A 25114-nucleotide genomic window follows, 5' to 3' on the forward strand; every position below is an offset into this window, starting at 1 on the left:
CCATGGACCCATGCACGCCTAAGCCCTGGCACAGCGCACAGTAGGCCCCCAATATATTTTTATAAAATAAATTAACAAAAAAATCCAACTGTGCTAGGGATGGAGGATACAAAGATGACAAAGACGTGGCCCTTCCATCAGGGACCTTCCCATCTAGCAAGGTGAAGCACAAACCAGACCACGTGGTGAAGCAAAGGGAGAAAACGAGCAGGGGGTGATGGGTGCACAGGAGGGGGCCACAAACTGTGAGGCGGAATCAAGGAGGGCTTCTCAGAAGAGAGGGAGTGGAGCTGATTCTTGAAGGAAAAGCCAGGAAGCGGCCCCATGGGAGACAGGACAGCACCTCCCAGGAGGTGGCCAGGGTCTCCCACCCCTGCTGACTTCTCCCCTGACCCATCTGCCGCATCTGCAGCTTCCACCAAGAGCCACCTCCCCAAACTCCCGGAGCCTTACCGTTACCACCACCACCCCTCGAGTGTGTGTGCAAGCACACACATGCATGCACACACACACACAGAGAAAGCGTCTTGCCTCCCAAGTGCAGTGTGATCTGGGGCAAACTGGTTAACCTCTCTGAGGCCTTGGTTCCTCGGCCATACAAGGTGATGGTGATAACTGTGCCTACCTTAGGGGGCTACTGGGAATTCAGTGAAAAGTGCTCAGCACAGTGCTGGGCACTGTCTCTCAGAACAGCTTCATTCTCACTCCACTGTTCACACCAACGAGGGCGTGCTGTAGAGAACGGACCTGAGTTTGTGACCAGCTTGCTCACACCTCACCTGCGTGGCCTGTAATGTGCACAGAGCTCGTCAGCTTGGTCAAAGGCAGAGTCCGATTCAGCAGGCCTGGGGACAGGCCCCAAATCCTGCATTTCTAACAGGCTCCCAGGTGATGAGGTCCAGTGACCACACTTTGAGTAGCTCAGTGTACCTGACCCCAGGTTCCCCTCTTGTGAAGCAGGAGGGATAACCACCACTGCACAGGGCTGGTGTGAGGACCAAACAAGCCGCATGCGCACAGACACCCTGCAACCCAGCCAGGCGCGTGTGGCGGCTGAGGAAGTGGCACCCCCTCCCTCCACTCCCACTAACTGGCTAATTCCAAATAGTATTCCCCTTGGCACACCGCCCCCAGAAGCACAGTCACACTGTTCAAGTAGGGTTTAATGGGGGAATGAATGAACAGATGCATCTTTAAAACCCACTCGGCAAAGGGGCTGAGACCCAGGAGTGGACCCCCCGGGCCCAGACCCCTGGCGGTACAGTAGGTTTACAAGTGCCAGCTGCCACAGGAGAGACCTATGGCTCCAAATTCCCCGCCAGATCGCGCCCCACAAGGAAGTGGGCCCCGTGGAGGACACGAGCCCAGATGGCCTCTACGCGTCCCCAGGTCTCCCCGATCCCAGAGGCCCACAAGTGCCAGGACAGAACTCCCCACGGGGAAGCCTGTGGACAGCCCTTCACAGGCACCTGGTCCCCGTGTGCGCTGCCTGACCACTCTGGAGGTTGTCTCTGCGTCCAGACCAGGGGACCCAGGCTCTCAGGGGCCAAGCGACTCGCCCAGGCCAGGCCAGGAAGACAAGAAGTAGTCCTGGATCCCATTCTAGAACAATTTCCCAAGCGTGAGAAGGCCTGAACCTCACTTTCCAAGTGTACTGAGGAGTGATGGGCCCGCAGCCCCCTCCCCACAGCACTGTCACTCAGAACGTGAGATGAGCACATCGGGCCCCTGACACCCTCCACCCCCAGGAACCGTGCCTGGTGACCTTTGTTCTTATCTCCCCCGTGAGTCTGCAAAGCCGGCCAAGACTTGGACTCTCTCAGCCTAATAATTATGGGGAAACGAGTGAAGGGCAGAGCCACAACCTCCACCTCTCTGAAATGAAAACATCTTGTTTTCTGCGTTTTTCCTCATGTCCCTTTTTTATTGAGGTTTAAGTTAAATGCTGTCACGTGCCCAAATCTTGAGCAAACTGGGTGGTGAGCTTTTACAGAAGGTGCCTCCACACCCGCAGGCCCACCCACAGGCCCCCGGCCAGTGCCCGGCCTCCATCGCCAGAGGCCGGGGCCGACTCCGACCGTCACACGCATGGACACACAGCATGTCCTCTTTCACCGACGCTGCGTCTACAGGACGCATCCGATCCCCAAGCGTGGCGGCGGGACGCTCCTCACACTGCGTTTGCGCTTTTCTTGGACGTTTTGCTTTCTTAAAGGTCAGGTCCAATCCGATCCTTTTTTCCCTCATCCATGTCACGGACTCAGGGCAGACATTAGACCATGGCCCAGCTCTCCCATTATTTCTTTTCCACCATTTGGCTGGTTGCTGGTTGAGGTTTACAGCATTTCCACTGCCGCATCCAGAGCTCCCTGTCTCCTCCAGCGCACCGCGCTGAGACAGCCCGCTGGCCAGAGGGGCAGGAAAGGAGCTGGGAGAGGCTGTCTCTATGGGGCCCTGCTCCCACGGCCTAACTGTGATGGGAAGGAGGCCGGGGTCCATCTCCGGGCCAAAGCCAGGAGGGCTGGCAAGGGCTCTCAGCTCCCACAAGGCAGCCTCACACACCCAGCCCTCGGCCCAGCTTCAGAGAAGCGGGAAGCCACACCCTGACAAGCCTCGGCCCCTAGGTGCTGGTGGTCTTGTGCAGGTCAGGACGAGAAAACACCCCGCTCTGCAGGTTCTTTCTCCCTCCACCAGCAGACCAACCTTCCCATGAGGGGCTGTGAAACGGGGCAGCCACTGGGGAGGACAGGATGGTGGCTCCGCACACACTAGGCAGCCTGGGTCCATTGACAGATGAACAGATAAACAAAATGCGGTCCATCTGCATGCTGGAATATTACTCAGCCTTAAAAAGGAAGGCGATCCTGACACGGGCGGCAACACAGAGGAACCAAGAGGACAGGACACGAAGTGAAATAAAAAATACCATAGGATCCCACTCATGTGAGGCTCCTAGAGCAGTCAAATTTAGAAACAGAAAGTAGAATGGAGACTGCCAGAGGCTGCGGGGGGAACGGGGAGGCAGCGCTTAATGGGGACAGTTTCGGTTTGGGAAAATGAAAAGAGTTCTGGACGTGGATGGTGGTGATGGGTGCACAACGCTGTGAGCATACTTAATGCCCCTAAACTGTACACTTGAAAATAGTTACGATGGAAATTTTGTTGCATGTATTTCACCACAGTTTTTTTTATTTTAATGGGAAAAAATGTAAAATGCTGAGAAAAGTTACAGCAGGCAGATGCAAGAAAAACTAAAGCAGAAGTCATGATATTCACATAAGACAAAAATGCAGTTCGGGGCAAATATCATTAACTAAGACAATGAGGGTCATTTCATATTGAAAAAAAGTGACAGTGCAGCCATAATAAGGCCAAAGTGGGAGCAAGATGCAGGAGAGGGTGGAACCCCAACCAGAGAACAAGGACAGCGGAGGCCTCTGCTCCTCTTCCAACTTGCTCCCAACATCGCAGCCAGAGCAAGCAAGATCCGTGGTGGGCAGGAAGACGCGCGGCGCCAGCAGATGGTCCTGACTCTGTCATGGAGCAGGGACCTCCTTAGGCTTCCTCAAGTCCTGGAGCCGTCAGAGCAGGTCCCAGGTGCGGCATGACTCCCTGCATTTGGCCTCTTGTAAAACAAGGGTTTGCACGCTGGAGGGCCCAGGACACTCAAAACACTGCAGGCCTGAGCCCGACTGGTGGGGAGGCTGCCAGCCTCCAGGCAAGGCCCATCAGGACCTGACACGCGGGTTCCTCTGCCTCTTGGCGACAAGCAGCAGTCCCAGCGCTGCACACTAAGCCCTCCCTCAGAGCCAGGCACCTTCCAGGACATCCCCTTCACCCCACAGCAGCCTGCGGGGCAGGGCCACTGGCTCCACCTTACAGATGAGGAGACTGAGGCTTCCAGAAGCCAGGTAACTCAGCAAAGCTGCCACGCCAGGGGCAGAGCCGGGATTCAAGTTCAGGACCTGGCAGTCTCCAGAGCCCAGTTCTTAATCGTCTGGCTGTGGTGCCCTTCCGAGACAGTCAAACAATCTGGGGGATTTCACAGCCTGGAAACCAGGGAAGGCCAGAAAAGCAGCACTCTGAGCGGGCAGAGGCTGGATCAGGTACACAGAGAACAAATCATCCCTCAGCGCTAATCTCATTGATACACATAGACAGTTCTGAGTTTTCAAATCACTCGTACCTAAGAATCTAGCTGATCCAACAGACTGAGGAGGCAGATGGGAAAGTTTCATTGTCACCCACAACTGATAAAGAAGAAAACTTAGAGGAATGATCAGAGAGGGGCATGGACAGCCAAAAGTCACAGAGCAAGTTCCCATCGAGTTAGGCCAGCTTCCAGCCAGGCCTCCTCTCTCCACCCCAGAGACAGTCAGAGCCCACCAGGTCCCCCAGGAAGGTGCCCTCAGATATAACATTGTAGTGGGCACTGGATATAGATGGAAGTCTCTGAAGTCCACACAGCCTGCTACCAGGCCACCACACACTGCCTGCCTGCCAGCTCGATGCTCTGCCCTCCATGTTTCATTACTAATTTATTTGGTTGGAGACGTCTTTAAAACGAAACTTACGTCAGGCCCTCCCCACTGTCTGTGAACCAATTTCATTACAACAGAAACTGTGTTGCCAAAATGAGAAATCCCCTCCTCTTCAGGCCTGTGCCCTTCAAGGCATCTTATTAGAAAAGACCATTTCTTAATTAACATTTTTGATCTTTAATCCATTACACGTCCCTCTAATCCTGTATGGAGGTGCGGCTGGCCCACTTCCGCGGGCTGGCTCCGGGCGGCGCAAGCCTGGCAATTTCAGCACTGAGGGCTCGCTCACAGCTGGACTCCGCCACCGACCGTCTGCTGCTCCCAGACACCACCTCTGGTCCAGCCGCCGTACGTTTCCCGAGTGGGAGCCAGGGATGGGGGCTCGGCACAGACACACCCGGATGGGCCAGTGTGCAGACGAGAGTTCACTTCATTAACCCCCGAACCCCATCTCTTCTGGCCCCAGAATGGCTTCAGCAGAGGCTGTTTTAGCAGATCAGGCTCCCGCCGAGCACACAAGCTGCTACGCCGGTCTTCCCATTTGCACAAACCTCGAGCAACGCAACCACATCTACAGGAAGGCTGGTGCCATCAAGGTCAGAGGACCCCGCTCTGTAAAGCTCCGGACCTGCCCACTGACTCTCCGCTCCCTGAAAGACTTTCTTCACTGGGTGTTGGGCACCCCGCCCTCTCCTGGCCCCCTCAATCTCTCCTCTTCTTCCCAGCCTTCACTGTTGACGCCTCCCTGGACGCAGACTTCAACTCCTTTTCCTGTCTGGGCTCACTCCCCCAGTGGGTGCATCCACCCAGCTTTATGTTCCAGCTACACACTCATGATGCCCAAACATAGCCCCAGCCCCATGCTCCCCCAGATCACAGACCATACATTCAATGTCTAAGAGGCATTTCAAACTTACGGCCGAAACCAAACCCTTGAGCCCACTGCCACCATCCCCACAGAGTGGTCCCACCCAGGACTCCCCTCTCAGGGAGCGGCACCTCCAGCCAGCCAGCTGCTCAGCCGAGGATCCGGGATCATCCGTGGTTCCTCTCCTGTTTTCATCCCCGACATCCAATCCTCTCTGCTGGACCCACCTCCAAAAGAAATTCCTACCGTGACCTCTTCTCACCACCTGACCTTGGCCGCAGCCCCGGCTCATCCCTCGCCTGGATGGGTGCATCAGTCTGCTGCACTCCTGCCCACACACGGCTAAAGGGGTGCCTCCTCCCTTCCCCCCAGCTTCCCTTCAACTCTGAATAAAACCCACAGATCCACTACGACTCGGGGCCCTCTGTGGGCTCCTGCTCCCTCCCTCACCTCTCCAACTTCACCTATTTCCCCTCCCTCCCTCTCTCACCTCCGCGACCTCACCTCTTACTCCTCCACCCCTGGCTCACTCTACTCCAGCCACAGTGACAACCCCTCTGCCCTTCAGCAAGCCCAGCATTCCCCCGGTTGGGAAGGGATGGCCTGGCACACTGCTCCCACCCCTCAGCACGGCTCACGTGCTCTCTGCTCAGACGCCCCCTCCTCAGCACAGAGGCCTCTCTGAGATGGGCCCCTCCTCCCACCGCCCCGTCACTCTTTACCTGACCCTCCTGCTGGTCACCTCCCAGAGAAACACACCACGTATTTATCGTTTACTTTGCTGGCATCCCATCCCACGCTAGACCGCACGCGCTGTGCACGGCAGGGACCTTATCAGCCCACTGACCACCTAGGGCAGTGCCCAGCACTCAGTAGGACTTAGGAACATTTGTTGCAAAGAACAGAAGCTGTCAGGGCCCTGCCAGGGTGGCTCAGGCTCACGGCCGTCGCTGCCGTCAAGGAGGCGTCCTGCACGCCAGCACAGAGCCTCACCCCGCGGCAGCCAGGACGGTGGCGAGACACCATTCCGAGAAACTGTCCACCAGTGAATCAAGCAGAGCTGGCCTCACGCTGGATTACTAGGGGAGCGAGGGAGAGAAAACAGTCCATGGTGGCAAGGGAGATGGAGCCTCTGAACAGTTAAGGGAAAAGGACAAGCCGGCACGTGGTCCCTCACAGACTCGGAAGGGCAGGACGGGGGTTCATGGAAAGCGCAGGCCCCTGGGAGACACACGTGCAAGGGCTTCATAGAGGGGAGGCCTGGGGCTGGCTTTGAAGGACATGCAGCTCTGGGTAGGGGGTGGGGGCATTCCAGGAGGAGGCCAGAGGCCACACAGAGGCACGTGGTTAGAATGAGGACAGAGGACACGGGGGGAGACTCCTATAAGAGACCGTTTCTGGGACTTATGAGCCCCCACCCCAGTCTGGATCCACCCAGCAAAATGGTCCAGTGAGACCCTCCACAGGGACCATCCCGCCTAAGGGCACCATCACCTCCCGAGGCTCGTGGTGGCCCCTGAATCTGGCCCGCAGTGGAGCCAGGCCCAGAGCACGGGGCTCCAGACTCCCCATCCGGTGCTCCTGCTGCTCACCTCGCCCCAGACTCCCCCTGGGTCTGCCACCCAAGCTACCAGCCCCGACCTTGACCTGCACCCTGGAGGCTATCGTGCTACAGAGCAGAAGTCAAGAGCCCTTCCCCCTCAGCAGCAGGAGGCCAAGGTGCCCAGGCCCCTGCCCTCCACTCCCCCAGGCCAGGGATGGAGGGTGCTGGTGGGCTGCCGGAGCCACAGGCCGGGCGAGGAGGAGCAGACTGACCAATCTCCTCCGACACCAGACAAGCCCCTTTAAGGGAAACTGCCACAGCCCGAGCAGGTATCTCCCAGCTGGTCGGGCCCCAGAGACTGGGCTGGGGATGGTGCTCAGGGAGAGGCCCAAGGATAACGCTCATGATGGAGACAACTCAGCACCCACCCCCACCCCTGCCCTTGCACTCTGAGCCGTACACCACCCTTCACCTTTGTGGTCCCTTCACAAACTGTGGGTCAGACACAGGCCCATCCCTGGTGCCCTGGGTGGTCCAGCTCGGGGGTTGGGAGGGGAAGGGGTAGGGGGCCGTGCCAGGTTCTAAAGTCAGCCTCTGAGACAACAATGTCATCTGGTCTGAGATGCAGCTGCCGTGGCTAGGGATCCACACAAGGACAATGGCTGAGGTGCTTGGCTCCTGTGTCAGGCGTGTGGGATGAAGACACACATCTTAAAACGCCAGAGTCACAGCCACCTGCCCCAGAGGGGCCACACAGCCCACCACCAGCTGCTTGCAACTGTCCACCTTTAAATTGTTACTGTCCTCTCTTTTTTGGCAGACGTGCATCTAGATTGGGAGAAGGTGAATGAGCCAATAATGACCAGAAAGCAGGCACACGGTGCCGTCAGCAAGGTAGGGGGCTGTGTTAGGCAACCTGTGTTGCAAGGCAACTCTGCCACAAGCTTGCGGTGTGACCTCAGGCAAGACCCCTAGCCTCTCTGAGGCCCAACTTCCGCATGTGGGAAAAGGGACGATACTGATATCTGCGGTCAGCATGCGGCTCCCAAGACTCAACCTCATGCCTGTGGAGGTGCCTGCTGGAGGGAGCCAGGGGCAGAGCGACAAGCACATGGGACTGGGGGACAGAGAGCCGTGCTTGAATCCCACCAGCCATTTATCAACGGGCTGCCCCGATCTCTGCGGGAGCACGCTGCAAACGCAGGCACAGACGCACAGGAGCTCAAGGCCAGAGGTAGGAGCACGGCAGTCAGCCCCAGGGCAATCCCACAGCATGCAGCTGGGGCCCCCTGGCCACTGGCCTTCCCTGAGGGGTGGGTCCTGGGCAGCCCCAGCCCAGGCTCTGCAGCTGTGCAGGAGTCAGGGGCTCTGGCCAGAACCCCAGGCTGGCCGCCTCTCCCCTCTCTCTCTCCACACTTGGCGAAGGCATTTCCTCCTTCCCAGGGCCTGCGGGTCAGGTTTCCACCCAGATGGAAAGTCCCACCCAGGGGCCCCAAAGGAGAGTTCACCATGGAAACTCCACAGGGCGCCCGCCAGACACAGGGGCAAGTGGCCACTGGCAGGCCTCACCGGGGCCAGGCCCACAGTCCTGCCAACCAGGAGGGGAGGGGACAGGAGGGGGCTCAGCTGGACTTCATACCTCAGGCGCAGAGCAATGTCCACATACACGTGCAAAGCAAAGAGTGGGAGAGGGTCAGCGTATCGGGGACGCGTGTTCATTTAAGGCCTGTGGATCTACGGAACCACCCTGAATTAGGAGCCCGGCCCTGAGTCCTCTTAACCTTTCTGAGCCTCAGTTTCCCTGACTGTGCCCCTCCTGGAGGTTGGATTCTACTCAGATAAGATGAGTAGATATGATAATCCTGTAAAAAGTGAACAAGGGGTGGGTACTGGTGGATGAAAGGCCCCAGGCCCGACCACACCAACCACAGCCAGGGAGAGGACATGCGGGCAAGGCTGCTCCCAAGCTGCTGAGCTCAAAACACAAGGATGGAAACAGAGCTCCCCAAACTGTGTTCCAAGACGCCATGAGTTGGGGAGAGGTAGTCCTCAAAAAAGGAGTGTGGGGTAGTTTCTGAGATCAAAACATCTGAGGTGCCTCCCCCAGACTCACAGCCATGACTGGCACAGGAAGGCTCCCCGAGGGCCTGCGTGAAAGGCACCCACTTGATTGCACTTAACCAGGCACTGAGGAAAGGAACCTGAGCGGCTGCCCCAGGACGCAGCCCAGCTGCAGCGGCCCCGTCTGCCCCACTCCTCCAGACCGCACCACTGTAGCTCCACGGCTGTGCTGTGCACTGAGCCCCGAGCATTTTTCCAGGATCAGTTTAGGAGCGAACTCTAGGGAAGATGTTTCTGTACCCTGTGCCACATTGTTACCGAGACACTGCCTGTTGCCTGTTCAATGATTAATGAGGATCCGCATGGTAAATTCCTCGGCATTTAGCACCAGGGAAACGTTTGTCTGTCCCAAGGACTTGAATCAGACAGGTGCAGCCAGACCGCCCTCCATCCTATTTCGCTTCTGGCCTAGGCTGCCAGGAAGCTCACCGGCATAGTGACCTTACCGTAGGCTTCTAACGTAATTAGTTTTTCATCAATTTTTTTAGCTGCCCAATAACATAGGCCACCTCGTCCATTTCACTAATAGTCACCAGGACCAGCATTTATGGGTGCTTGCTGTGTGCCAGGCACTGTGCTGAACACGACCTTCTATGTTCTCACGTATCCTTATAACACTGACACAAGGTAGGGCATCAGTACCCCGGCTTTACAGATCAGGATCCGAGCCCGGGAGCGTGGACTGAGTCCAGTCCGTCCTTGGCCAGTAGGCTAACAGCGTTGCTGTGTGTGTTCACCTGCTCGTTGTCTCCTCACTCTAGACTGTGAGTCCTGGAGGCCCCACACCCTTGTGTCCCTGTGGCTAGTGTGACACGCACAGATAATTCTGTGATGAACGAGTTGGTGGTGAATTCAGGATTGAAACAAAGCTCTGACTCCTGTCTTTAGTCTTTAGGGCCGGTAAACCTAACTCTAACCTTAACCTCAATGGCACCCCAACCCTAATCCTAAATCTAAGCTCACCTCAAGCACAACCTCAGATGAATTAATAACCACTCCAGCACTCCCTGCCAGGCCTGTCCTCAGTTCTGTGGGGCAAGCACTCTGGCCACAAGGGTTGAAGAGCAGAAGCATGGCCTCCCACACAGATGGCGGGGCACGTGGGGTCTGCAGCAGGGAGAGATCAGGGCCAGGGGTCAGGTTTCCACTCCCAGGAGGCCTGGGCAGATCCAAGCAGGCCAGGCCTGGGCTAAACGGGCGGGGAGCAGCAGAGGGTGGGCAGGCCCACGTGCTGACCCAGCTCACAGGAGCTGCGAGTCCGGCCCAGCGGGCGGGGAGGAGATGCCCTGCCCGGCTTCCTGCCCCTCTGAGGCTGGCCAGGAACCCCACAGGCAGCACAGGAAATAACAGGGGCCCCGAGGCCGCCCAGGCAGGCCTGTGCCGAGGCCGCCCAGGGAGGGAAGGAGGCCATTGTCGGCCTTTGTTTCAGTTTCCCCAGCACTGCCCGGGCTCCAGGAGGCCCCTGGGAGCTCACAGAGCCACCCCCACCCGGCAGCTGCCCAACCTCCCCCAGCCCGACCCTGGGGACAGGCCCCTGGGCTCTTAAAGTGGCAGGTGCAGAGTGGAAATGAAGTCATGTCCAAGTTGGCAGGGTGGGGGGTGTCTGGGCCAGGGCAGGCCAGGAAGGCGAACAGACAGATGGACACGGGCCCATGTCTGCACCCAGGTAAGCCCAGCGCTGGGTCCCACAGCAGGGGTGCAAGTCTCTGCATGGAAACAATGTCTGAGACCCTGAAGGTATGACAAAGAAGCTGAAGAAAGAAAACAGAGAGCAAGGAGACAACCTGGACACCCTGGTGGGAGAGCCGTCCTCGTCCTTGAAGAATGACATCCCAGAAGCAGCTTTTTCTGCTCTTCTGCAAGCCGAGGGCTGTGGACGCTTATGTGGAGCCTGTCTCTGTATGTGCTCCTGTTTGTAAGTGTGTGCATATGTGCACTGTATACGTGTAGGCACATGTGAGCACACTCACATATATGCATGTGTGTGCATCTGTGTGCACACACGTTTGCATGCATGTGTGAATTTGTATGCACATGTGCTTATGTTTGAGAGCAAGTTGTACATATGTGTGTTTGCACACGTGCATGCACACACCATGACTTGTGAGTTTACACATCACTGCTGAAGAGCACTGTCAGGCTCGGGCCCATCCGCAGGCGCTCACTCCCACACGGGCCTGCAGCCTCGCCCTGGTGGTGTGTCACTATAACGACGTCATCAGGGCTCTTAGCACATCCTCATGTATGCCATTCCACAAAGACACAGTCTGTCTCCACCGAGTCGCAGTCACTGTGAATCAGCAACCATAGAGAGTGGGCCCCGGGCTCAGACAAAACCAGCCCAGGCTCAAATTCCCACTCCGGCCCCGAGGAGCCGTGAAACCCTGCCCCAACCAGTCTCTCCATCTCTGTGAGCCTCAGATGCTCACCTGCGAGATGGGAATGGCAATATTAGCCCCTGTGGTTAGGAAGCTTAAATGAGTTACCCATGTCGGGTGCACAGCCCGCTGCCTGGCACCAGTGAACGCTCACTAGATGGTTATTATTTTTGCATTGTTATTGTTATTACAGTTGCTTGTAATAATAGCTCATTGCTGAGAATACAACAGTGAGCAAAATAGGGGCTGCCCCTGCCTCCACGAGCTTGCAGCATTTACAAAGCATTTAGTCCTGAGGAGAACAGTATAAGCAAAAATGTATCCTATTTACTAGATTTGGTATCAGTCTGATGTGCTAACTACCACCAAGGATGACCAGCAGCCATCAGTCAAAGAATCAACCACAACAAAGGGAAAAAAATTATCAGCATGGACAAAATAATGGTTTTTGAACCAGACAGGGATCAGTTAGCCAGGTTCAGCCTAATACATACATGGAGTGTGTGTGTGTGTGTGTGTGTGTGTGTGTGTGTGTGTGCGTGTGTACACATGCACCCACACCCGCCTGCATGCTCAAGGATTTTTAGAGAATTTCAGCTGAGATGACAACAGCCTAACCCCTGTGGGCTACCCAGAGCCCAGAGCCCACAGTAGGACACCAGCTGACGCAGCGCTGCCCATACCCAACCCAGGAGGGGGCCCTGCAGAGTACCTGGCCAGGAAGCCAGGAGCAGCCAGGCAGCCTGATAGGGCTGACCTTGGCCGTTTCCTACTGGGCACTGCCCCACGGCTGCACAGTGGTGCGTCAGGCCCCACCCAGGGAGGGAGCCTGATCGTGTGACTCAAAGGCAAGGGAGACTTTTTGGCTTTTCAGAGTAGACTCTGCCCACTAGTCCCCCACCAACCCCCAACCCCACCCAGCCTTCTCCAGCTGGGAAACAAGCCGCACCCCAGGCAAGCAGGGTCAGTGCGCGAGGACGGTCCCCTGAGGACTCGGTTCCACGCCAACCCTGCACTAGGGTGAAGGCGAGAGGGCCCCGCCCACAGTGGCGATGCTAGAGACCGAGGTCCAGAGCGGAGTAAGGCAGGGCACCACGCCAAGGCTTCTCTGTCACCTGCACAGAGCCCTGTGCAGGGCTGAGCTCCGTCCAAGCTTCCCACAGCGTGCCATCAACAGCAAGAACAAAAGTGCAGAGCACCAGGTGCCACCCAGGGCCGAAGGCTAACCCACCGGGTTCCCCCATATAATCCTCACAATGGCCCTAGGAAGCAAGACGATTACCCCCATTTCAGATGAGGAAATGGAAGCACAGAGAGGTTAAGTAACTTACTCAAGATCGCACAGCTATTACGTATCTGGACCTCAAACCCAATTCTTGCTCTTAACAAAGTGGATAAAAATCTGGCCCTGAACTGCCAGGAGCAAATACAGACACAGAGGCAGAGGTGAAGTTCCCCACCTTGGCAAACATTTGTCAGGTACCTGCCAATTGCCAAGCCAGGACTGGGCTCTGAGAAGACAGAGACTCAAACATGGTCACTGCCTCAAGGAGCAAGCAGAGCAGCAAGGGGACAAGACACACACAGAAGGAATGTCATAACCAAGCAGAGGGCAGTGAGGACCTGGATCAGGGCAGCCCCCCGAGGCTCAGGGGCATAAAGGAAGGCACGGTAATTATGGTAAGGCTATCATAGCATACTTCCTGGAGGAGGTGTCATTTAGGCTGAGCTTCGAAGAATGAGCTCCACAGGCAGAGGGCCCAGCCATAACAAAGGCCAAGGGGAGCAGACAAGAGGGCTAAAGCCATCCCACCCTCTACGTCCTCACTGCTCAGAGTGGCATTCAGGCCAGCAGCAGCAACCACCCCGGAGGTGGTTAGAAACGCGGAGGCTCAAGCCCCAGACGCCACCCCCCGACCCACTTTAACAAGATCGCCAGATGTGCTTGCATGTTCAAGTCTGAGCAGGGCTGCCATAAACCACCCCAGGATGCACGAGGCTGGGCAACAAGCGAGACGTCCCCAAAGTCACAAGGAGCCACGTCACCATCACACTGACACAGGCACACCCACACACATGCCGGACGGTGGCCCTGGTTCACAGCCAGGCCTCAAGGCACCAAAGAACTGCTGACTTCCACCATCTCGGGGGTCCTCAGGCCTGCGGGAGGGGCCAACACCACAGAGACTCCTCGCTGTCCTCAGTGAGCACCCAAGCCTGGAGAAAGTAGGACCAGCCCCTCCCCATTACAATCCACAGTAGTGACGTCCCCTGAAAAACCAACAAGGGAATGCCTGGCTTGCCGGGGTGGACAGCCCCAAATCAGGGGGGCTGCGAGCAGGTGATCACACTGCAGAGAGCAAGGGCACGGTGGCAGAGCGCCTGCCAGGCTGCGGGTACGAGACAAATGACACAGAGTCCCTGATTCTGAGGAAGGCCCAAGCCCACTGGGAGGAGAAAATCAGCAAGACAAGCCGCATTCCAGGGATGCAGAACCATTAGCCAGGCTGGAGGGGGAGGAAGAAGGGGGTCAGGAGAGACCCGCACACGTGCTCCCTTGCACATGCATGCATGGGCTCTGCCCACACGTGTGCACAGCAGACACTGTACAGAGGAAGTGATGTGGAGTGCAGCCCGGCAGGGGCCTGGCTGGTCCAGGGCCAGAGGAAAGGATGGGCAGGAAACGCCACATCCCCCTCGGATGACTGGTCCAGGTCAGCTCCAGGGGCCCAGGATGCTGCACAGAGGGGCGCAGAGGCCCTGGGGCCCCCCAGGGGCCCAGTGAGGGCTGCAGCACCCAGGCACACACACTCACACGCATGCACGCACAAGTACATGCCTCCACGTGCGCACAGGGCACAGACGCCCTACCTCATGGACTGCTCACCATGGTAACAGAGTGGCCACCCTGCAGCTCCAGGCACTACCTGAAGGTTTCCAAGGCCTCCTGTGCTGGACAAGCAGCTCTAACAAAGGCGCAGCCCAGGCCGGCCTGGCCGGGGGTCCATGGTGCAGACCAGCACGCGCATGCCTGCCAAGCTCCCCCCCTGAGCTCGGGGCCACCGCGGCTCCCTACCCAGCCTGCCTGCCTCCACTTAGCTCAACTCCCCACAGACGCCCCAGCCGAGCTAATGAGAAACTCCCCAGCTGGCCCCATGTAAAAACGCATTTCATAAGTCTTTCAAATGCTGGGAAATTCTACATCTATTTAGGACTTGTTTGCTCCTTTAAAACATCCCCTCATTGAGATGACTGGGTTGGGGGCTCAAGCACAAAAGGTGAACAGCACCAGCCAAGGCAGCCAGAACCCAGGGCCTGGGCAGCTTCCGTGGGTGACCACGGTATCACGGAAAGGGCAGTTGGGACCTCCTCACTGACGAGGCCAGGGCAGGAGCACCACTCAGGAAAGGACTCAAGGTGAGGGGCCCCAGGGGGAGCCAGGGAGAAAGGGGATGGGACAGTCTCTTCAGTCTTGATTTGAGGATTGAAAGAAAAAGTTAAAAGGTGCTGGGAGCCCCTAAGAAAAACTCCAAAGGAGAAAAAAGCCTATCTACACAGAGACACTGGTCGTGGCATTATTTGTAAGAGCCCAAAGGAAAAGTAGTCAGATGCCACAACCAGAAGGACCTACAACTAGAATATACAACTATGTACTGGGGGGGCTTTGGGGAGAAGAAAAAAAAATATTGGCAATAGTTGTTAGCTCAGGTGCCAATCTTTAAAGAAGAAAAAAAAAACAGTCCGAATGTCCAAAGGGGAGGGGAGGTTAAAAAAATGAACACCCACCCACCCAATGGGCCCGATGGAGGTCCTAGGACAGAAGGATGTGTGGGTCCAGGGTTACGGGAGGCTCGGGGCTGGCGGGGGGCTATGCAGAATCACCGGCACGTTCGCCTGGACGTCATCCAGGTAGGTTTGTTTATACACAGATGGAGCTGGAAAAGGAGCCGAGGGGAACAGAAGCAGCAAGTGCGAGAAGCACAAGGTTGTGGGTGGAGTCTCTGTGAAGTAGTTGAAATAATAAATCTGTGCTCTAAGAAAACACGTGGGTGGGGAGGCAGCTCGGAGAAGGTTGAGCAGTGCGGACGGCTGCATGGAGGGGCCCAGGCTCCAGGACGATTCCGCCCACCTCACTAGTCCAAATGTGGAGCGAAGGGCTGCAGGGGGGAGGAGGCTGCCCCTTTGTCAGGAGTGGGGACACTGACCCCTCTCACTACCCCCTTCCTTACCCAGAACCTGGTTAAAAGGAAAATGAAAGGCTTCCAGCCCCCCTCCCCACGTGGCCCCCGGGACACAGGACACCCAGCTGCTACTCTGATCTCCCCCCTGAGCAGGTCCCAGAGCCTGCAGCCCTGATGCCAACCTCCCCCTGCAAACTGCACCCAGGCCCAACACCCAGGTACAGTTGAGCAGGGCCAGGAGAGGCGTGCTGGGGTCGCATTGGTGGGCATCCCTACAGAGAGCCTGGCCCACAGTGTTGTCCGGGCCTGGTCTTTGAAGATGGGAAATGGCTGCAAGTCCTTCAAAACATGCCGCCTCTCCTTCCCGGCAGCAAACCAGGAGGCCTGGCCCCAGTTAGACTCTTCCATCTGACCCAGGAGGGACCTGGGCACAGAGCCGCCCCCATCCCTGAGCCTCTGGTCCCCTCTAGAGTGAAGAGCTTGGACAAGCATTCTCACAGACAGGTCTGCCATTTACAGTTCGGATGCTACATTCGTGCATGAGCTGCCAGTTCAAATCCTGGCTCTGCCACTTCCTGGCTGTGTGACCTTGAAGCAAGTCACTAGCATCTCTGTGTCTCAGTTTCTATATGTGAAAAGCACCAAGAAGGAGACCTGGCACCTAGAAGCAGCTCGTAAATGGGAGTAATGGTTCCATTAAGCAGGACAATGTGACCTGTCACTTGACAAAAAAGGTTTACAACTCTGATCACGCCAATCAGGTCTCAGGCTGCCAGGCTGTGGCAAACAACTGATCATTCGAGTGTTTCTCTCCACCACGATTGTGTCCATCACCATGCCAGAAATAAACCTGGCTAAACTGCCCACGCGTTGACAATGAGCATTTGTCAACAAATCCACCGTTTCCCATCTCCAGACTGCCCTCAGACCCTCCTCCCTGCATCCGTGGCGTGGTCCAGAGCAGCCATGTTGCAAGGAAGCTCAAGCTTCCCGAAACTCCACCTGGAGAGGCAGGAGACAGGGGTGAGACTGGTTAGACAGCTACACAAGGACGAGCCCTTCAGCTCCCAGCTCAAACTCAGTGACCAGGGGAGGGAGGCAAAGTTCAGTGTGGCTGGGCCCGTTCCCTGAAACCCTACACTGTCGGGCTCATGATCCTCCTGGCACCTGCCCCTCAGAGGCCTCGTTCCAAAGGGCTGGAGGGAAGAGAGAGGAAGCGCTGAAGGGAGGAGGGCCCCCTCACTGGGCTGGCTGGGCTGGGGGCCAAGGGGACGGAGAGGCCTGAACATCAACCCTAAGCAGTGGCCCCTCGGTAAAGCCACACTTAGCAACCTGCTAATTGGTGGCCAGGCTGAAACCAGCTGGCAGAAAGACTTTCTTTGGCCTGAATAATGATTTTCAAAAATACAAGTTGTCCAAAGTAAGATACTACTTCTTTGTAGTAAAAAGAAAGTAAGACTCTAGGAAGGCTAGAATCAAAAAAAAAGAAGGAGGGAAAATAACAAGTGTCAGTGAGAATGTGGAGAACGGGAGCCTCACACCCCGCTGGCAGGAACGCGAAGCGCTGTGGCTGCGCAGCTTGGTGGTTCCTCAGAGAACTAAACTCAGAACAAGCGAATGCCCGAACAATGCTGCTCCGAGGTACACGCCCTCCAAAATTTAAAACAAACGTTCAAGCAAAAACTTGCACGCGGAAGTCATAGCAGCACTATTCCCGGTAGCCAGAAGGTAAAGCCCCAAATGTCCATTGGCAGATGAATGAATAAATAAAACGTGCTCGATCCATACGGTGGGATATCAATCAGCCACAGACAGGAACGAAGGATGACACAGGCTACAACAGGGACAAACCTTGGAAATACTAGGTTACAGGGAAGAAGCCAGTCGATAAAGACTATGTATGATTCCATTTACACGAAAGGGCCAGAATAGGCAAACAGACGGAGACAGAAAGCAGATTAGGGGCTCCTTAGACCTGGGGGTGATGGGAGGATAGGGGCACAGGATTTATTTATTTATCATGAAAATGTCCTAAATGGGCTATATGATAGTGGCACACAGCTCTGAATCTATAACCCCCACTGAACTGTACACTTTAAATGGATGAAGTGCGATATGTAAATTATACCTTAAAGCTGCTTTCAAACGATACGAGTTGCTGTTTTTTTAATCTGAGGATTTCACATGAAAATCCAGCTTTCTGGCTTCTCTTTTAAAAACTCAGAGATCTAGCCATTCTGGGCCCAGGTGCCCTGGCACAACGGGCTGGCGCTGAGGGACGGCTGCCCTGGGGCCGCGCCTGTGTTGCGTCTCCCGCAGCCCTTCCCCAGCCTCCCAGCCTCGGTGGGCCTTTGAGCTTGGGATCCCTGTGGGCCTTCACATTTCTAAGGAGTTCAAAGCCACGGCCAGGCAAGGTGGGGAGAGGAGGTTGGGGTAATCTGTGGACTCCCCTGAAATCACACACAAACGCTCTGTGTGTTTGGGAAGAAAATCCATATGCTTCCATTGGATGCTCAAAGGCATCTGACTCTAAACAGATCAAGAATTTCTCCTGTTTAAATTGTCTCGTGATAAGGTATCGTCCCCTTCTCCCCATTTTATGGATATGAAAACTCAGGACCCAGTGGGACATGATCTAAAGTCCCACACCACTGGGCCCCCCGACCCCTCAGTTCGGAACACAGCGCCCCCCTCCCCAGGGCTGCTGTTGGCAGCCCTGCCACTGCCATTGGAGAGGCAAGACTGTGCCACGCTCCCTCCTCCTGCCACCCCCCCCCACCAGGCCAGAGAAGATTGCTGTGAGCTGATCACTTTGTTCCCCTCCCTGCCAGGCCAGGCCAGGCCAGGCTTTCCATCACTGTCAGGGCCCTGACTCAAGGGCACAGACAGAGCAGGCCAGGTTGTGTCTGGGGGTGGTGGCTATAGGGTCCCCAGGGGCAAGGGAGGCCAGGGGTGAGCAGGGAGAATGCTGTGCGCTCCGCTTCTTTATTGGAGCTCTCCATCATGCTCCCGGAGCAAGGGCACAACAAAAGGCTTGCACCCCAGGCTGGCGGGGCCCCACAAAGAGGAGCTCCCTACTCCTCCTGGTGAGATGCTCTCAGCCCACCCTGTTCACCTCACCCTGCATTCCTTTGGTCTGAAGCGTCAAAGACCCTCTGCGGCGACCTTGGGTCCTGTACCACCAGCAACTCCCAAAGCCCCCAGGATGCCACGCCTTCAGGGCTCTGCTCCGCTGCCCACCTCCCAGCATCAGGCGGTGCAGAGGGTAAACCCCAGGCTCTGTCTGCCGGAGGACTTGGGTCCGAGGCCCTGCTCCACAGCTCGCTGGCTGGGGACCACAGATCACTACTGTGCCACTCCAAGCCTCCTTCCCTCATCCGCCAAACGAGGACAGCAGTGCTCAGTAGCAGTGCCAAGGGCGGCCTGGGGAGGCTTTGCTGCCCCATAATCTTCCTTGGCACCTGCCCCCACTCTCTGATGTGGCCAAGTGACATTTTCTCAGCTTAATGAAAAGCATTATACTGAAGCGGCTTCAACCAGGCCTCTGGCCCTGTCCTCCAGCAGATGGCTGCCCCTCAACCAGCCCATGGAGAAACCCCGCAGGTGTTGCTCGAAACAGCACCCGCCTCACAGGACTGCCATGCTGGCTCAGCGAGATACTGCAGGTGAGGCCTTTGCTCCGTGCCCGGCACACAGCTAAGAAGCGCTCAGTGTCTGTGACATCACCCACGTCCAGGGCGGCCTCCCACACTGACTTCGTCCTGCCACCCAGGGTTTGAGCCCTCTCACAAGCCCCACGCTCAGGGAATAGGAGCTGACTTTAACAGCCTGATCCCAACAAAATTGGGAAGGAAAATTTATCACATGCATGCACTGTAAAAAAACTCATCCGAAATGGGCCAAAGAAAACAAAACAATCCATGGCCTGGCGTGGAGTCTCCAATGCTGGCATGCTCTGCCCTCCCTTCCCTACCTCTGAGCAAATGTCCCAAGCTGAGTGGCACCAAGGAGTCCCCGGGGGCCGGGGGACTCACGAGGAGTCGCACACCTCTTCCCGCACAGGCGTACAGGGCTTGCTCAGCTCTTGCTGGAAAGTGGCAAATCCCACAACCTCCACCACTCCTAAGCGCCCCAGCGAGGCCCCACGCCTGGCCACTGCACTGTGGAATCAGAGAAGCGCAGACCGGCAGGGCCCACCCAGCCCCTGGGCCTCGCAGCCCAGGAGACGCCTCACTGTCTTAGGGATGCAGCCCGGTGTCCAACACCCCTGCACAGGGCACTGCAGCCACCCAGCCACTGCCAGGGCTCCCCCTGCACCACAGCCGCCCCAGGCTGTCCCCCGGCCTCTGGCAGCCCTGAGAAAGCAGTGGGAGGGAGGACCTTACCCGGCTGCCACCAGGCTGGGCACTTTCCTGGTTCGGGGGTTTGGAGCACAGCGGGGAACCTCTACAGAGCTGGCGGCAGGCCTACGCGCGTGCACCCCCACATCTGTCAGGACCGCTGGATGAGTCGTGGCGCTTAATAGTCTCACTGTGTTTCCCCCAACTGTGGGGAGGGCATCTTCCCCACACAGAAGGAGACGGGACAAGGGCTCCGCAGCCCCTCCCCACCCTCCCCAGTGTGGACCCCAGCCTGTCCTAACCCTGGACTCGCCTCCTGAGTCTGAGCACCTGCCATTCTGGCTTCAGACAAGCCCCTCCTGTGGAGGGAGCCCCTGTAACCAAAGGCCGGGACCTGTAGACATAACAGTGTCCAAGCCTGGGTCAACCAGGACCCTTCGGACTCTCCAAGCCACATCCAGATCCTGCTGGAAAGAGCACTGCATCCAGAGCCCGGGAACCTAGGTTCAAGGGCTGGCAGTCCGCTCCCCTTCTGTCCAACCTACACCAGCATTTCCCAAATTTCAGTCATTTGTGAACAATCTTCACGGTTCTTGCTGAATCCAAGCATTACGTACTATTACTTAAAACTCTGCCCAACTCAATTTTCTCACTTAAATGACTTCAGCATCATCTTAAGTCACAAATGGCCATAAAATCACAAACTCAATGTGAAACCGTTCAGTTAAATGTTAAATGTTCCATTTTTGGAACCACTGACCCAGAGTGGATCTCTCCCCTCACTGCAGTTTCCACATCTCTAGGGTAGGGAGGGCCGAATGACTCCCTCGTGGGTCTCTCCGGGCCTAGGACACTGCAGGACCGGCCTGGCTCCCACTGCCCCATGGACCTAGAGCCAGCTGATCCGGATGCTGGGACGGGGACCAGGCAGAAGAGCCCGGCGCCTGCCAATGGGGAGTCACGGCCCTGCTGCCGGGAGAGGTGCTGGCTGGACGCAGAACAAACAGGAGAGCCGCGTCCTCCGCTCGGGAGCTGCCGAGGACCCCAAAACTGGCTCCAACCGCAAACTCCAGGGGCAGCTCCAAATTATAGAACTTTACAGTTAGAAAAACCTCATTCATCTACCTCTTTTTATAGCTGGGGAAACTGAGGCACAGAGATGGAGCTAATGCAAGGGCAGAACTGAGCCGAAAACCCAAGTCCCCTGAATGCCAAGTCACCCCTAATACCCAACATGGCCACCCACCCCACAAGTCTGAGTTTCCCCTATTACCTCCCCCTAGAGGCACAGGCTGGGTCTGAGGCCTAAGAGTGCAAAGCAGCCCCTTCCAGGAAGGGAAATACAGGAATTCTGGTTCGACTGGAGACAATGTCCAGTAAAGGGGCCTTTCTGCCACCAGACTGGAGTGGACGTGCAGCGGCACCCTCACAGGGAGCTTCCAAGCCTGATGTGAGGTCGTCACAGCCCATCTGAGTGTGCCCCCAGGAAGGGAACGCGGACCCCAGGGAATAAGGGCACATTAGTCTCCATATGTAATAGATTTTATTGACCATATGGAACTGATATAGAAATCGTGTTGCACAGGGTAGTCTAGACTGAAGACAGGAATGTGACATGAAGAATATGATTTCCATAACCAGTTGGGTGGCTTTCTGAGTTCCTGAGACGACCCCCAAGGACCCCCAGCAACTCTCCCACCAGCCCCCGGGCATTTACCTGATGCTGTCACAGAGGAATCCCAGGCCAGCGAGAAGTCCGAGGCCTCCCCCTCTTCAACTGAAAGAGAGAACAGAGAGGGGGCTGTGAGTTTTGAAGCTGTACAAACAGATCATCAGGGTGGGGCACAGGACAAGGAAGAAGGATCATTTGTGGGGGTCCTTATAATACCCACGATCAGGGGCAAAGGGGTAAAGCCTACAAAGAGGCCTTTGTTAGCTTTACAGAGATGTGAAATAATCAGAACAAAACATGAATAGCAAATAAGTGCAACAGTTTCTCCATCCCTGTGCCCCTGGCAGACATCACGAATCAATCACAGCACTGTCTCGAACCGGACATAGCATCAGAATCTTTCTCTACACAGTGCTACAGGCCTTTACTATCTATAACCAGAGTTTCCATTTGAGATGAAGCCATTCGCCACTCGCAGGAACAGAACGAAGACTCAGACCTCTCCCTGACCCGCAGACACTGTCCTCCTACCAAGAGCCCTTTAGACTATCACTGAGATGTGAGGGCTTTCTCGATTATTCCAAGAAACAGACGAGGTCACCCTTAGAGGCTGGCGAATCATGGAGTGCTGTTCTCCACACTGACACTCGACCGACAGACAGACCTCAGGACAAGGTGAGGTCGATTCTCCCACAGTCACTAGTCATGGGCTGGTGACACCAGAAAGCAAGCCACCTCTCCACTCCACTCCAGAGCCCACTGAACAAGGCTGGGCGGGGAGGGGGTGTCCCCGCCAGCCCACACCCCAGCATGGGAGACCAGGCTAGTGGAGATGAGGGCCATGCACTAGGAGAGCATGGAGGGAACTCTCTACACCATATTAAAGCTCTTGTCCTGGGATTAATCCCTGTCTGGGGCATGTAATAATATCAAAGCTGGGTTATGGACTTTGTGAAACGCAACTTTGTTCAAGCCAAAAATGTGAATACACAGTATTTTTCAGATTTCACAGGCTCTGAAGTTCTGCACACGTGCAGGCTGAAGCTCCCACGTCCCACCCAGCTCTCTTCGCACTGTCACTGTCTCCACACGGGCACACTGTGAGCCGGACACCGTGCTGAGTGCTTTTCAGGCATTGCTGCATTTAATCCTGGTCAGCAGACTCTCCGAGAGGTGAAGCGACATGCCTGAGGTCTTACAGCCAGAAAGAGTCCATGCAGAGTGTGGGCTGAAACCCAGGAATGTCCGTCTCGATGGCTGTTCCTGAAACCCCTGTAGCCTGAGGCACAGGGATGCTGTCCGGTCTTGTAGCAACTCAGGAATGGAAAGCAGCGACCCCACCCCACCTACGGAAGGCGCATAACCAGCAGGCTGGGCTGCCAAGCAGTGAGAAGAGCAAGCAGGCCGGCTTGTGGTCAGACACTAGGTTCAAATCCGGATTCTGCCTCCAACTAGCTGTATAACCTTGAGCAAATTATTTAACTCTGGGCTTCCATTTTTCCATTGTAAAAATGGAGATAATAATGGTACGTAAGCCACAGGGTTGTTGAGAGGATTCCGCGGGCGACGGCTGTTATCTGCCCGAACAGGGCCCAGCGCTCCGGGGCTCTGGTGCAGGGCTGGGGCAGCTCTTGCAGCCCCCCAGGCCGCTCTGCGGCGACCCCAGGCTTGCTCCTCCACCAGAGCCTCACAGAACCTGTTTTCTTTGAACCCTCAGGAACAGCGCACCCAAGAGGGGACATCCACGTCACTGAGCAACAGGCCAAGGAATGCTACCGAAGTGCTCCCTCTTTTGCAAGTTTGCATCCTGAGAGTAGAAACTCAGAATCAAGACGATGAAATGCAGAGACAATCTGGGTTGGTACCGAAGCTACTGTTTTACTTAGCTGGTTACAGCTGGGGTGGGTTTTCAAACATGCAGCTTTGTAAATATGAATCAAGACCTCACGTCACACAAAACTGATATTACTTGCTAAGCAGCCAGCCAGCCTCCGAAACACAGGCGGCTCATGCTTAAAGCGATCAGAAGCAAGCCACGCGTGAAAAGGGCAGTTGTTAACAGCTTTCATCGCCACACCTGAAAATCAGTTTCCTTCGCATCTCACTATTTACTTACTTTAATATATATACCTATAGATTCTATCGAGAGGTTGCTGCCAGTCTGTAAGGTCATCATGCTGCCATTTTGTTAGACACCTTCCACAAGGTCTGCATGAGGCCCTAGACCCCATCAAGCATGGGACCAGGACATCCATGCACGGCCCTAGCTCTGCCTCGGTCCTCAGTGTACTCCGGGTAGTGGGACAAGCAGCCCCCACACATGGGCCCACTCAATGCAATCTGGTTGAAAAGTGTGACCTCCCAAGCTACTGAACTGGAGGACGTCCCCAAGAGGCCCAACCCTTCCCTGCCTAAGATCTGGCTTCCGTGGTCATGGGAAGGTGGATGGAAAAACATCTGCCATTTTGGAGCTCTTGGGAGGATTCCAGGCTCCATCCCGGGAACGACAAGCCTGCAGAGGTGGGAAGAGGAGGACAGCAACCTGGCACTGGCTGGTGGGGCAAGTTCAAAGTGGCAGACATCACTATGAGCACACAGCTGCATCACACACCAGCATCTTCGGAACCACATCCCTCACAGCAAGGGGCATAGGGATAGGCATGAACGCATTTTCCTACAAGTACTCGCATTCACCCCACTAACATCCCATCCCCTGGCTCACATTTTGGTTTTGAAGGTATAAACACACCATCTTTTATGCATTCCTCATGAGAAAAAGTAATGCCCAGCCCACGACCACCACCACCACCATCACGAGGCCCCATGCTACCTGACACTGAGAGCGAACATGTCCTCCTCCCCTCCAGCTGGACTCTTCTGTCCAGACTGGCCTCTTCAACAGTGAGATAACTGGCAGGGGCAGTGGGCAGAAAAAGGATGGCCTCCCCTGCAGCTGGAGCCAGGCGCTGGCTGGGAGCCTGAGCCCACACCACGGCCGGCACACTCTGGGGGCCTGAGCCATTGCTAACCTGGAATTCTGCCGCAGGGGCATGGGGAACAAGGGCTGAGCATCTCAGAGAAGACACCGTCAGCACAGCGGCCAGTATGAACAACACCCACAGAGGCTGCCCAACCACCGGCAGAGCTAAGTGCTTTCTGGAGACTTCCTCAGACTCTACCTCTAACTGTTTAATTCATAAGATACTTGGCATCACTGAGGCCAAGATACACACACCCATCCTGCCCAGTCTCGATGGGAACAGAGGGACGCCCACTCCTGTGAATGACAGACATTTGCAAGCACAGGGTGGGTGCACAAGGCCAGTGAGCAAACAAAGGGAGGGAACGTGGCAAGGGAGGGCAAGTGTGTAGGAACAGGAGAGTGAGTGAACAGGAGCAGAGAGTGAGTGTGAATGCACAGGGAGGGACACAGGGTGAGTGTGAATGCACAGGGAGGGATGCAGGGTGAG

General features: G+C 56.1%; 1 protein-coding gene across 2 annotated transcripts in view; it reads right to left on the reverse strand.

Annotated features, from left to right (window-relative positions):
* ZNF423 (zinc finger protein 423) overlaps nucleotides 1–25114 on the reverse strand; it is a 320871-nt gene that overhangs the window by 237508 nt on the left and 58249 nt on the right. For both annotated transcript variants that reach the window (XM_046680367.1, XM_046680368.1), the window contains exon 2: nucleotides 21690–21749. In XM_046680367.1, coding sequence (XP_046536323.1) covers nucleotides 21690–21749 — 60 coding nt within the window. The remainder of the gene's footprint in view (nucleotides 1–21689; nucleotides 21750–25114) is intronic.

The sequence above is a fragment of the Equus quagga genome, chromosome 13 (genome assembly GCF_021613505.1).
Source record: "Equus quagga isolate Etosha38 chromosome 13, UCLA_HA_Equagga_1.0, whole genome shotgun sequence".
Classification (NCBI taxonomy): Eukaryota; Metazoa; Chordata; class Mammalia; order Perissodactyla; family Equidae; genus Equus; species Equus quagga.